Genomic DNA, 13,853 nt, shown 5'->3' with positions numbered 1-13,853 from the left:
ATTGAACAGAACCTGTGTCTGTGTCTCCTGAGTCTCCTGCACTGGCAGGAGGATTTAAATAGAATTTTAGGAGTCAAGAAATAACCAGGCCACATGGTTTTAGTCTGACTCTCTTGGGCTAAATCTTCTGTGGCTGCCGGTAGAACCCGACACAGGGGATCACTCTTGTTTCCTTCCTGACTGTACCCCAACCAAACCCCACAGCTCTTGGCCTCCCTTCCTGTTAGACTCTTGCTGATGCAGGCCCCAGGCTCAGTCCTTGGGTCCCTTTCTCTTCTCCACTTCTCTCTTGAAGGTTTCATTCAGTCTCATGGCTTTAACTATTCCAGTGAGTCCTCAATCTGGGTCTCCAGACCTTGCTCCTGAATTTCACCCTCACAGATTCCAAGGTCTCCACAATATTCCAATGCAGGCATCAAACAGTCACTTCAAACCCAGCATGTACCCAGCTGACCTGCCTTCTGTCCATGCGTGCTCCGACCCCTAACAATCTTACCTGCACAGCTTTTCCTAACCTGGTTAATGTCTGTTCCATCCAGTTCTCAAGACCAACACGCTGAGAGCTGCTCGTGAGTCCCTGGGATCCAACCGATCAGCCCATCCTATCCTATTGGCTCTGAGGCCAGAATGTATCCGAGTCCCTCCACCTCCCCGGCCACTGCCACTCTGTCCACCCTTGTCCTTTCCCACCTGGATTATTACAACAGCCTCCTGACCCGCTCTCTCACTGTCTGTCCTCAGCACAGACGCCAGAGCGTGCCTTCTAAAAGCTAGATTAGAGCACAAGACTCTTTCACTCGGGACCCTGTGATGGCACCTCCTTTCCTTCAGCGTGGAAGCCCCGATCCTGGTGGTGGCCTGCAGGGCCCTAAGTGACCTCTGCCCCCTGGACCCCAACCTCGGCCCCAGCAGCTACTCCCGCCTTCTCCTCGTGGGCTGCGGACACATCAGCCACCTTGCTGTTATGGGACTCACCAGACAATCCCCCCACCTCAGGGCCTTTGCACTGACTGTCATTTCTGCCCCTAAAGCCAACTGCACGAGAGCATGTGGCTGCCCCTCATGCCCGCCAGGCTGCATTCATGCGGCCCCTCTGCTCACACTCTCGTCTGGGCCTGGCACCTTCTGCTTTCCCATTTTTCTCCTACAGCACACAGTACCTTCTAGCAAATCTAGCAGGCAATCTTTGTGTCCATCCTCTCCTGTCTCCTCCCTTTAGAACGTAAGCTCCACAGGGTCAGGGAACGTTGTTTTGTTCACAGACTCCTAGATGGGCCTTCAGGCTCCCAGAACACTGACTGACCCAGACCATCTACCCAGTCAATGGATGAGAAAATAATGAAACCGCAACACCAGCCATGGTGGTTGCGGATCTTACTCGCGCTGCGTTGTAGATTCGGAATATCCTACTGATGATGTCTTCTTCCAGGTCAGCAGAAACAAACTCCACCTGGATGGGGCCGTGTCGGTGGACTCCATTCTCTGGCCAGTACTGTGGACACAACTGGATTCAAAACGCAGAAACGCGAGGTTAATGGTCCGAATACATTTACTGCTCACGTCTGGATAAGGTCACCACCAGCATCAGGCCCCAACACCCCTCATTCACTTCATTTCCTTTCTCTTTTCCTTCCCCCCAGTCGACCGGTTGACTTTCTTGTTGGCTGAGCCGTTAATTCCCCCTGTCCATCTAGTACTTTTTTCTCTATTTTCTGTGAAAGCATCACTAAGCCACGAGGAATTCTGCCTCCCAAGGAGGTCATGTGGGCCTCCTGAATACCATCGCTGTAAGATCTCTTTTGCTGCTGAAAGGCATTCTTTTCCAGCCCTGGGGAGATGCCCTGAGCTGCCGTTACAAAAGTAAAGACATTTGAGATGACCCACTTGACACCCGAGTCTCCAGCCTTCCATCTGGGCCCACCTAGTAGTATGTAATCACTTTGAGAACAGGGCTGTTTAGTGACAAAATACTGATAACAGTGTTGGGTTGCATTTTCTCATGCTCTGGTCCAAACCCTCCCAGCTCAGACCTAGAAAACACGGCGGAATAAGAGTAACCGCTTTGGGCTTCAATTAAAAACTCAATTTCCTAGCGTCTCACACTCCAGGTATTAGTGACACTGGGGAACCAGGAGTTCTGCTGAAACGTGGAGCAGCTGATGAGTGTGGCAGGCAGGGTGCCAAGCACGATGGCAGATGTCACTGCCACTGCCCTGCAGCAACACTGAACTTGGGAGACAGGTGAGAAAAACCCCTGTCTGTTATCACAAATCTGTTCTAAAGCTCTGCAGGCATGCATGCATGCTCAGTTGTTCAGCTGTGTCTGACTCTTTGCAACCCCACAGATGTAGCCCGAGAGGCTCTGTTGAGTGGGTTACTCTGCCCTCCTCCAGGGAATCTTCCCAACCCAGGGATCCCAACCCACATCTCTTACATCTCTTGTATTGGCAGGCAGATTCTTTACCACTGAGTCACCTGGGAAGCCTTCTAAAGCTCTGAGACCCTACTTAATGTCTGAAATGAAGCTTCTTCGGGGACTTGGTATGCAATGATGTTTTGGGAGCAGCATTTAACTCTTTTTTTCCAATTTACCAGAGGGACAAATGGCTGGGGGACAGGGCAAGAGGATAACACTTCATTATTTTACAGTCTCTTTCTTCTGAGCCAAGAGCAGATGAAAACATCTCATTTTAAGCAGAATGATGTACAATAAAGGTGAGAACCTACTGCCTGAAATTCCTTTTTCTGATGAGTTTTCTTTTCCAAAGAATCTAAAATTTCATCACGGAAGGTTACAAAGGTCGATTTATATCCAAGATTGCAATATGGTTTCCAGTGGATCAAACAAAGACATCTCCCTCCCTCTGTTACAGAAGTTAAAGGTTTGAATTTCATGACCAAGAAGGAAAGTAGGATAACTAAGGGTCCTTTTTGCATGAGCTGAATCTATAGTATTTTAGAAATTACATTTATTTATTTGAAAATAAGGCTTCTAGGCTTCCCAGGTGGCTCAGCAGTAAAGAATCCACCTGCCAATGTAGGAGATATGGATTCGATCCCTGGGTCAGGAAGATGCCACATACCGTGGAACAAACTAAGCCCCCATGCCACAACTATTGAGCCTGTGCTCTAGAGCCTGGGAGCCAAAACTTCTGAAGCCCATGTACCCTAGAGCCTGTGCTCAGCAACTAGAGAAGTCATCAGTGAGAAGCCCGTGCACTGCAACTAAAGATCAGCCCCAGCTCACGGCAACTAGAGAAAGTTCGAGCAGCAACGAAGACCCAGCACAGTTAAAAATAAAAATAACTAACTATATAAAGAGCTTTCCTGGTGGCTTAGTTGGTAAAGAATCTGCCTGCAGTACGGGAGACCTGCATTTGATCCCTGGGTGGGGAAGATCCCCTGGAGGAGGGCATGGCAACCCACTCCAGTATTCTTGTCTGGATAATCTCTATGGACAGAGGAGCCTGGTGGGCTACAGTCCACGGGGTTGCAAAGAGTTGGACACAACTGAGTGACTAAGCACACAACTATATAATAAATAAAAACTTAAAAAAAGATATTGCTTCCACGAAACTTTTCCTTCCTCACCAGAGCTTCCCGGTGACAAGTTATAAAACTGCCTTGTCAAAAGACAGCTCGCTGAAGTTTATTTTCTCTTTGACCCCCAGGGTACCCATGTTAAAATTTACAGGCATATGATGGGAAGCTGAGTTGGGGAGAGAAGCCCTAGCATGCACATCTGAACCGTCCTGCCCGTTCTCTCCTGACGGAGCCAGCCTTACTTTCTGTTTGTCCTCCCAATTCAGCCCTCAATCTAAAGCTCGTCACTTTCACCAGAGAAACACGAACGGCCCGGCTGGCGCGGGCCCCTGGATTATGGCATTCTGCATCCTGCCCAAGGAAACCGTCGGAAAATGGCTTAAATAGTGCATAACACATCCATGAACTGGGCCTATAAATACTTAAAGCAGCTGAGTGCTATTCTTGCGCGATTGCAGAGACTTTCGGTTCAAATGCTCCGTTTAGCGCTCTCTAAAAGGCTGAATCCCAAGAGCATCCTTTCTCCAAACCAGCACCAGCTCCATCTGCTGAGCGGGATGGGGACCTTGGTCTCTCCCACCAGGGCAGCCAAGGCTCGGTAAGAGCCCAGAAAACTGTGGGTTAGGACGCGACTTTAGAATTCAAGTGTTAGTTGCTTAGTCATGTCCGATATTTTGCGACCCCATGGACTGTAGCTGCCGGGCTCCTCTGTCCATGGGATTCTCCAGGCAAGGACACTGGAATGAGTAGCCAGTCCCTCCTCCAGGGGATATTCCCGACCCAGGGATCGAGCCCAGGTCTCCTGCATTGCAGGCAGATTCTTTACTGTCTGAGTTCACGGCTGAGTGACTAACATGCTTTAGAATTCAACAGTGTCGTCCAGAAAGAACGTGTGTAAACCACTGATGTCTGTTTTCTCATACGGAAAAAAAAAAAAACACAAAAACAGTCTATCACTGCATTTCAGTATTCACATTAGGGGAAAAAAATGATTCTGAAGAGGGAACACTCGCTTATCCTCTGTCTGTGACTAAGCAACCCTGAATGAGTGGAGCCGCACGCGTGGCATTGTGAGTTAGAAACCAGAACCCTCTGTCCTATTTCTGGTTGTGTCACGGAGGGTCCCCAGCTGTGGTGTCTGCTTGCTTTTATAAATGGTTGCCACCCATTCTTTGGAGAGGAGAGGATCACCAAGGGAGACTACTGAAATATTTAAGCTTCTTAAGTAAAAAGGACTAGATGAGGACAAGCACGATCATTATTATTTCATTAACTAGCTTTTGGGCTATAGCCTTAACGAGACAATGCATTGCTTCAAATGCAATGAAAAGCATTACAGGACTGAAGTGAAGGTCCATGGCATTTTTGGCAGATTGATGACAATAAAGTGGATTTTAGGAAGGAAAATTTTTGTCCACTTTGGCTGCTGCAATATGTCAGACTTTCATTTTTTTTTTTAATTTGTCTCTGTGAAACAGAAAATTAATTCTGTTCCAGAACAAGTTTATTCTTACAACACACCAAGTTCAAACTTCCCACAAGGGCCTCTGTCACGGTAGGTCAGCCCGTGACTAGAATAGCTGGGCTCTAAAGTGATAAATCCAGCTCCCAGGGCCCCCGGGCTCACTCTGGCCTGACAATTCCCTTTAGGAAAATCCTTCTAACCCCATTACTAATACTGAGTCACCACCGCCCAGTTCTATCTCTCTTTGTATAAGAAGAGGAGCTACGAACAAATCACGTTCATCATTCTCAGTTTTCCTTATCTTCCAGTCTCAGTTTCATTTCTCTTTAATATATCTTTACCAAAGAGTTGACAAAAGTAATTGCTATCCCTTAGATGTGAAAAAGTCTCCACTCTTTTCACCCTGCTAGGCCGACTGCCACCTGTGGGCTCCAGGTGGGCCATGCCAGGAGGCTCGGAGACACTCCCAGCCTGGATCCGGGGCTGTGTTAGAGGTTGACGGCCTTTCTCATCGTCTCTGGTCGGCTTGCTTTATGTCCTTCAGCCCCCGGGTCAGTCCTGACTGCCTGTTACCCTGCATCTCTCTCCAGTCAGCATTTCCATCCTTCGAGAACAGCCCAGATTATGACCCTCTGTTTCCCCGTCACTCACACTGTCTCTGAGTTCAGTCCATCTTTTTGGTCTCAGACTATTTTCTGCTGCCATCCCTAATTACACCTGGTTTTTATTATTTTTTGTAAAGTTTTTTGTGTGTGTGTGTGTGCAGACTATTTTTAAACTCTTCACTGAGTTCTTTTTTTTACAACATTGCTTCTGTATTTTGTTTTTTTTTTCATCATAAGTCATGTGGGATCTGAGCTCCCCGACCAGGGATCGAACCCACAGCCCCTGCATTGGAAGGTGCAGTCTTAACCACTGGACTGCCAGGGAAGTCCCCCGTCTGGTTTGTAACACAGGCATCTTTGGCTCCCTGTCCTCGCCTGGGGTTTGTAACCTGCTGCCAGGGGACTGCATTCTCGATGTGCAAACACAGAAAACACAGACCGGACCATGGGCCGGGCTCTGGCAGCCGCAGTCCATGCATCTCACCTGGGCAGGGTCCACGTCGTTTAGCATCACCACAGACGTGCAGTGATAATCCAGGACCAGCCTCCAGAAGTCTTTCACCGTGTTTGGCAGAGGATGCTGGGTGACTATGAAAGCCGAGGGCTGTTTATAGCTCTGCAGACGCAAACAAGAGAGATCCAAATGGACCCGGGAGAACGCGACAGGAGGGAGCAAAGTTATTTTGTACACATGGGAGCTCGTGACACAAAACACTGAACATATTTAACAACTGGTGAATTCCATCACCATGGTCCATGCCAAAACAGGCCAAAAATAGACTCATCTGCAGAAAAACAATGCTAAAGTCACCTCACTTTGATACTCAGAAAACTTAATAAGTACCTCCTACAATTTGTTTGGTGTTTCTGGTAGAAAGTCAATGTCGACTCTACACATAACTAATTTAATGGAGAAAATTTAACTTTAAAATATGCATGATTAAGATAGTTCCGTTTCTCCTAAAATCTGTGCACTTATTGTTTAAATGTGTGAGATGGTGTTACTTATTCCTGCCATCCAAGGACACACACGCTTTTCACAGCTCTGCAGAGCGTCAGACAAGCTTAAATACCTTTTTACCAATATCACACCAATAGAATTAAAATTTCTGCATTAGCACTGAAAATCCCCATTCACTTTTCCCATCAATTGAATAGCAAATGCTCATTCAGTTAGAAGTAAATAGACTGACAGGAGGTAATGGGTTGTGTACTATCTGTGCTGACAGGCAATTTCTCCCCCATGTTAATTACTGCCTAAATTAGGAGGAATGGGAACTAAAATAATGCTGCAAACCATATTATCCCACTTCACTGCCTTCCTGACTTAATAGCTGTCTCTTGCTCTCTGGCCAGCAGGTTAAAAAACTGAAGTGCTCAGAGCGCCGCCGACACACCCCTCATTTATCAGTCCTCCTGGACCGGGGTCTCCCAGAGACCAAGGACGTCGGTCCCGACACAGAAGCAGATACGGAGGCAGAAGTGCACTTCGCTGAAAACACAGTTCACAGCTTTAAAGGAAACCAGGGAGAGGACCCAGGTGCTGCCCCTAGAGGAACATCCCGCCGTGCCCTGCCCAGGGAGGGGGTGCGGGGGTTGGGGGGCTCACGTCCATGAGGGCCGCGTTGATGTAGTTGCTGCTCTCGCCGTCGATGGTGATGAGGAAGGGCAGGCAGCGGTCAGGCGGCAGGATGTCCATGCAGCGGTTCTTCTCGTGGTTACGTGGCAGGAGTGCAATGCTGCAGTCTTCCACGCGCAGGGTCGGCGTCACCATGTTCAGGGTCTGGGGGACAGAGCAGGCACGCTCGGGAAGAGAACCCCGTCTCGTGTGCAGACCTCAGGGGACCCCGTGTCCTGGAGCTGACGACCCCACTCCCCACTCCCTGGACCCCACTTACACAATGAGATTTTTATTTCTCTTTAGTCTTTAGGACTCTGCACGGGCAGACACAAGGACTGCTGTGCGTATGCCAGATCAAGTGCCAATGAGTCCAGCTAGGACTGGACACCGGGGTTTGGAGGAACAGATTGGCAGGGGTCAGGCTGGAGTTAGGTGGGGAGTCAGGTGCATTCAGACCCAAGGCGAGCATGAGAAATGGCACAGGGCACTCGGGGGGCACTGGTGGTAAAGAACCTGCCTGCGAATGCGGGAGACCTAACAGATGCGAGTTTGATCCCTGAGCCGGGAAGATCCCCTGGAGGAAGGCAGGGCAACCCACTCCAGTATCCTTGCCTGGAGAATCCCATGGACAGAGGAGCCTGCTGGGCTACAGTCCACGGGGTCCTAAAGAGTCAGACACGACTGAATGATTTAGAATGCGTGCACTCTTGCCAGCAAGCACCCTGAATGTGCCTGGCTTGGTCTAGCTGTCGGGGTTACACTGTGGGTTGGTCTGACATCTGCTCCCTGAGCAGGGGTAGGGGTGGGGAGGGCCTGGCTCTGCCAGACCAGTGGGTCTTGATGTGGGGACACTAACTACATCAGCACATGGTCTGGCCGTCAGGGTGGTGTGTAGGGGGCAGGGCTCAGGCATTCAGTGGGCAGCGGCCAGGGATGCCACTGAACACCCGACAGGACAGCCCCTCGGCCACGGACAACTGAGCCCCCAGCGTCAACAGTGCTGAGGCTGAGAAGCCCTGCATGGGCTCAAAGGTTCTGGAGCCGACTCTGAGGCTCTTCTTAGGAGCAAGGTCACAGCCTTGTCCCTTTAGCACGACCTACCCGGAATTCCTCCTTGATCTGGCTCGAATTGGTCTGTGGGTCCAGCTTGTTCATGTCATAGTAGAGAGACCTGACCTGGGAAGCGGGCACTGAGGTGTCCCCGCAGAGACAGGCTTCCAGAATGGCATCGTGGATGAACACGTACTGCTCCTGGGGAAGCAGAGAAACCAAGGTAACTCCCAGGAACCAGAGGAGGAGGGGAGGTAGCCCCTCGCGGACCAGAGAACAATGGTTCACCCGTCCCAGAGCACGCCTTCCTTCTGGAGAGAAGGCCAGGGAGGGGACCTGGCTGCTCGGAGGGGGCTGTCTCAGGGCCAGTAATCCTGTCATCCTCCAACGGAAGGGCAGGGCATTAGTGATTGGCAATATGTGGAGGCCCGCAGGAGGAGAGGTAAGCAGGGGCTCAGTGCAGAAGGCTTCAACACACTGATGGAAACCACTCAGACATTGGGGCTTCCCAGGTGGTACTAGTGGTAGAGAAACCGCCTGTCAATGAAGGAGACATTAGAGATGTGGGTTCGATCCCTGGGTCAGGGAGGTCCCCTGGAGAAGGGAATGGCCACTGACTTCAGTATTCTTGCCTGGAGAATCCCATGGACAGAGGAGCTTGGTGGGCTATAGTTCATGGGATCGCACACAGCTGGACACGACTAAAGCGACTTAACATGCATGCACATTAGTAAAAACATTAATTTCCTAGGAGCAGGGTGGAATACTTTTTCTCAAACACTTAAGTTCCTGAAACACCTTGAATTCTAACTTAGAGAAGTTCCAGAGTGCTTCCAGAAAGTGGGCAAATTCCCACGATGCCAGGCCACTCACTGGACAGAATTTTTAAGGACAGTCAGAAGAGAAGGAAATGCACAGAGATTACCCTTAAAAATCACTCTGCAAATGCCTGCCTATTCTCAGGAGTGGTCTCGCTCTGGTTACCAGCTAGTTTAAAAGACACAATAAAAAGAAACGGTATTGAAATCCTGAAGGCTTCAAAGCGGAGCCTCGACCGGGACCCTTGACGCAGAAGCAAGGGGCAAGCTGGGCTTGGGGAGCAGATTCTGTTACCTGGCAGACTCCTGGCCTTTTTCACGTGTTTATGAGAAAAGAAAGAAAAGGAAGGAAGGAGGAGGGCGGGAAGAAAGGATGGCCATGTGCCTCGCCTTTTCTGCTGGGGGTTTCTGAAAACAGAACCGTGGCTTCTCTCCCCCTGCCCCTTGGCCCTGGGACGTGGGCCTTGGCGGTGGGCGTGGACGGGGTGGGGAGGAGGACAGGGGGAGGAGGGGGGACGGGGGTTCAGTACCTCGGTCTGCACCATGTTCACTCTCCGAGACCGCAGCTCCCGCACGCAGTTGTAGATGTCCACCACCCCTTCCCGCTCGGCCATGTCCAGCATGATGTCAATGACGATGAAACAGCCGGTCCTGCCTGCACCAGCACTGCACGGACAGGGGGGCTCAGTAAGGGGGGGCAGAAGGGACCCCCGCTGCTGCTTCCTCTTAGATCCTTGCTGGGGTGAAATTCACAGAACGTGGAATGACCACCAGAAGGTATACAACTCAGTGGCACCTGGCACCCTTGCAATGCTGTGCGACCATTGCCTCTGTCTAGTTCCCAAACATTTCAATCACCCCAAGGGGGCTCGAACCCACTGCCCTCACTCGGCCCCCACTCACCTGCAGTGCACCACCAAAGGGCCTGCGTTGGGTGGGCTCTTGGACTTCACCTGCCGGACAAAGCCCAGCAGCCCGGTGGCGTGGTAGGGGACCCCATGGTCCGGCCAGCCCGTGAAGTGGAACTGTCTGATCTCTCGGATTTCATGGACGCCTCGCTGCCAGGGGCCGGTCACCACGGGAGAGAACACAGGGAAATAGACAATGAGGGGCCAGGAGAGCACCAAGGACCCTCAGCGTCAGGGAGCCTGGGGCTGGGTAACTGACTGCTGGGAAGAAAGTCATTCTCCAAGGTAACACAGACTCCGAGAGCTCATCACAGGGAGGAAGATGTTTGTAGGGGTGGAAGGGGAGGTGATGCTTGGGGAACACACGAGTTTACAGGTGCAACGGCAGTGAATGGATAGTGGTGGGCGCTGAGACTCCTCGAGCCTCCTTTCTAAGCCATAGGCTCTGTTAACAGTTTGTGTGTCACTCACACCCTATGGTGTGAGGAGCAAGCCCCGAGACACAGATTGGGGGCGGGAGGGGTCTAAGGCGTTTTTATGTCTCAAGACAAGCAGCTGAGATGCAGACTCCTGCTCAGTTCTTCCGTGTCCTGGTGCCATCTGTGCCGGGCACTTGGGCTGTGCACACGCCTATGTGTACAGGAAGGCTCCTAGGACAGCTTCCATCCAGACAGGCCAGAGGACCACTTTTCACTGGAACTCAAGTTTGTTAGACTTCTGTTTCTAATTGGGGTAAACACTGAATCCATGCATCTGGTCACCAACAATCAGATGCAAACGCAGCTCTTCAGGTCTGACTCCAGGGTCTAGAGTGACAGAGGTGTCTTCAGTGGTTGGCTTTTAGGAAGTAGGCATGTCAGCATATACGGACCATGGAAACCAAGAGATATTTTTGCTGGAATTCTATGTTAGATCAGTAAACTGAAGAGGAAGGGTGGTCTGCCATACAACTGAAGGGGAGGCAGAAGGAAACAGACTTCAAGCATTTTTTTTAAATTTACTTTTGTTTTGAGAATAACTAAGTTGATTTATGGGCTTCCCTGATGGCTCAGGGAATCTGAGCTGCCAATGAAGGAGACATGGGTTCCATCTCTGGGTTCAGGAAGATCTCCTGGAGAAGGAAATGGTAACCCACTCCAGTATTCTTGCCTGGAGACTCCCATGGACAGGAAGCCTGGTGGGCTATAGTCCATGGGGTTGCAAAGAATTGGATGTGACTGAGCAACTAAGTACTTTAAATTGATTTTTATCCATTTTTTTCTTCCTAACTATGAATCTATGCAGGAAGACTGTGTTTTAAAACAAGAGTCTGTTTTGAAAACAATTACTTCCAGAATCAAGGCTGCAGGTAACCTGAGATAAAACTTGACTTTCCCCCTTCTCTCTTTCTAGCACTGTTTCCTGGACACCATCTCTGTGTTAGGCCCTGGGGGTGGTCTTACTATCTCAACACAAACCGTCCAGGAACCCTTTGTTCACCATCAGTCACAGTTTGTGGAAACTTAGCCAGGAAGAAATTTATGTGCTTTGAAAGATCAGAAGAGGCCAACAACTATATGTTCTAAAGATAAGAGTTGTCTGCTATCAGGGCGTTCATTTGTCTTGGTTTAATAACACAGAAGTGTGGAAGCTTCATTTCTCTTAGAAAATCATGCTGTTCTTTAGTTGGTTTAAGCATTAAGGAATTAAGCCGTCAGGGATTCACAAAGGAAAATCAACACTGTCATCTGCTAAATACGCTCTGTGACCTCAGAGCAAGATTCCTAGGTGGTTAGGAGCCCACATTTCCTCTTGCTGAAACCATGATAACAGTTGGCCAAAGCCTCCATCAGAAGACAAATGGTGAGGTTGTGCCACCCCAGAGTGCTCGCCTGGCTTTACGTAGGACGACGGGGCAGGGGTGGTCCCAGGAAAGGGGAGAGCCTATAATAAATATTTCTTCATTCCAAAGAGGACAAGAGAGCACTTATGTCCCCGATACACTGTTAATTTTAATTTTTTTGAGCACTTCTTTTTCTAGGTTTCAGATCTAGCATCCCCAGATTCTGAACTCCATCCATCATGGGGTGGGAAAGGGGCGGCCAACTGATGCAAGGCTTATTCTCTTAGCAGGGTAAATGTCAGTGTCTGGGATGCAGCAAACCTCTTTCCAAAATAAACCTTGATCTCTAATGTGCTCACTACTGATGAGACGAGCAATGGAGTGGCTTCTGAGTCACTTCTCACTCTTGTTCACGGATGCGGCAGTTCCCTCTTATGCTGTTTTGTAATATATTTGGGGGGATAGATCATAGATGTGATTGGTGATCACAGCCCCAACATGTTGCAAGTTGATATCAAGTATATTTTTGTTTTTCATTAACAAGATTTTGTTGTTGTTCAGTTACTAAGTTGTGTCTGACTCTTTGTGACCCCATGGACAGTAGCATGCCAGACTCCTCTGTCCTCCACTGTCTCCCAGAGTTTGCTCAACAAGACTTAATGTGGTATAAATCAGTATCATCATTATATATATAAATTGTAATAAATATTAATGCTATGTAAAGGTGTCTGTATAGCTAAAGCTATGGTCTTTCCAGTAGTCATGTATGGATGTGAGAGTTGGACCACAAAGAAGGCTGAGCGCCAAAGAGTTGATGCTTTCGAACTGTGGTACTGGAGAAGACCCTTGAAAGTCCCTTGGGAAGGAGATCAAACCAGTCAATCCTAAAGGAAATCAATTGAATCTTCATTGGAAGGACTGATACTGAAGCTGAAGCTCCGATACTTTGGCCACCTTAGGTGAAGAGCCAACTCATTGAAAAAGACCCTGATGCTGGGAAAGATTGAGGGCAAGAGGAGAAGGGGGCGACAAAGGATGAGATGGTGGGATGGCATCACTGACTCAATGGACGTGAGTTTGAGCAAGCTCCGGAAAATAGTGAGGGATAGGAAAGTCTGGATAGGAAAGTCTGCTGCAGTCCATGGGGTCACAGAGTTGGACACAACTTAGTGACTGAACAACAACAACAGAAGGTGTGATATTTACTTCATTCTCCTTGTACTTTAATGGGAAGGAAGACGCCTAGTAGAGCCTAATCCAGAGAGTGTGCTTGATAAATAAGTGTGGGATAATGAATCCCTAGGTGCGTGTTCTTTCTGACAGGTTTCAGGCCATATTCCTGCTTTTCTGAGCCCCAGGCACCTCCTTGCAGAGGGAATTTGGTGTCTGTAGCCAACTTCCTTGCTGCCAGCGTCAGTGAGGATAGATTCCCCTGACAGCTTAGATCCACAGAAGCTTTTCAGCTGTCTTCCTCTAGCCAGGATGGGCACTTTGTCATTTAACATCTGTTCAGCTCCGGGTCATCAGCCTCATGGGAAAGGAGAGAGGACCACCCCATGCAAAACAGGCATTGATCAGTTTCAAATTGCAAACCTTCCTGCTTGTTTGCAGAATGAAGCCCAAACTTATTTTTCACCTTTAGGTCCCTTGATGTAAATCCTCTCAAAATAGAATCAGAACTGCAGGACTCTCAAAGCACACACTTCACTTGGCTGTTTCTCTCTCTGTTTTTTTTTTTTTTTAAAGTTTCCTTTCTAATGAGGAAGTTTAAAACCTACAAGAAGTGCTCCGCAGAAGTACTAACGATTTGTTTTCCTTAAAGATTCCAATTGCCTGGTTAGAAAATCACTAACATGTCATTCTGATTTCCCCAAATGCTTTAACAAGCTCCTCATCCTTCCTTTCCTTCCACCAGCTCTTTGCTGGCTGTCTTAGGACTAAAATACCTGGGTGTTTCAGAAACATTTCTGTGCAGCTGGGATAGAGAACACTAAGAGGTTAAAAAAAGAGCAAAGAAACAA

At 49.0% G+C, this 13,853-nt stretch overlaps 1 protein-coding gene across 4 annotated transcripts in view; it reads right to left on the bottom strand.

Moving 5' to 3' along the window:
• Window positions 1-13,853, bottom strand: part of PTPRM (protein tyrosine phosphatase receptor type M) — a 660,428-nt gene that overhangs the window by 17,106 nt on the left and 629,469 nt on the right. For all 4 annotated transcript variants that reach the window (XM_070361479.1, XM_070361481.1, XM_070361480.1 and 1 more), the window contains 6 exons: window positions 10,006-10,160; window positions 9,633-9,768; window positions 8,336-8,485; window positions 7,223-7,396; window positions 6,098-6,229; window positions 1,379-1,504 (listed from right to left, as the gene is read on the bottom strand). In XM_070361479.1, coding sequence (XP_070217580.1) covers window positions 1,379-1,504; window positions 6,098-6,229; window positions 7,223-7,396; window positions 8,336-8,485; window positions 9,633-9,768; window positions 10,006-10,160 — 873 coding nt within the window. The remainder of the gene's footprint in view (window positions 1-1,378; window positions 1,505-6,097; window positions 6,230-7,222; window positions 7,397-8,335; window positions 8,486-9,632; window positions 9,769-10,005; window positions 10,161-13,853) is intronic.

This window comes from Bos mutus, chromosome 24 (assembly GCF_027580195.1).
Source record: "Bos mutus isolate GX-2022 chromosome 24, NWIPB_WYAK_1.1, whole genome shotgun sequence".
Taxonomy (NCBI): Eukaryota; Metazoa; Chordata; class Mammalia; order Artiodactyla; family Bovidae; genus Bos; species Bos mutus.
This window is presented reverse-complemented; position numbering and strand designations above follow the sequence as displayed.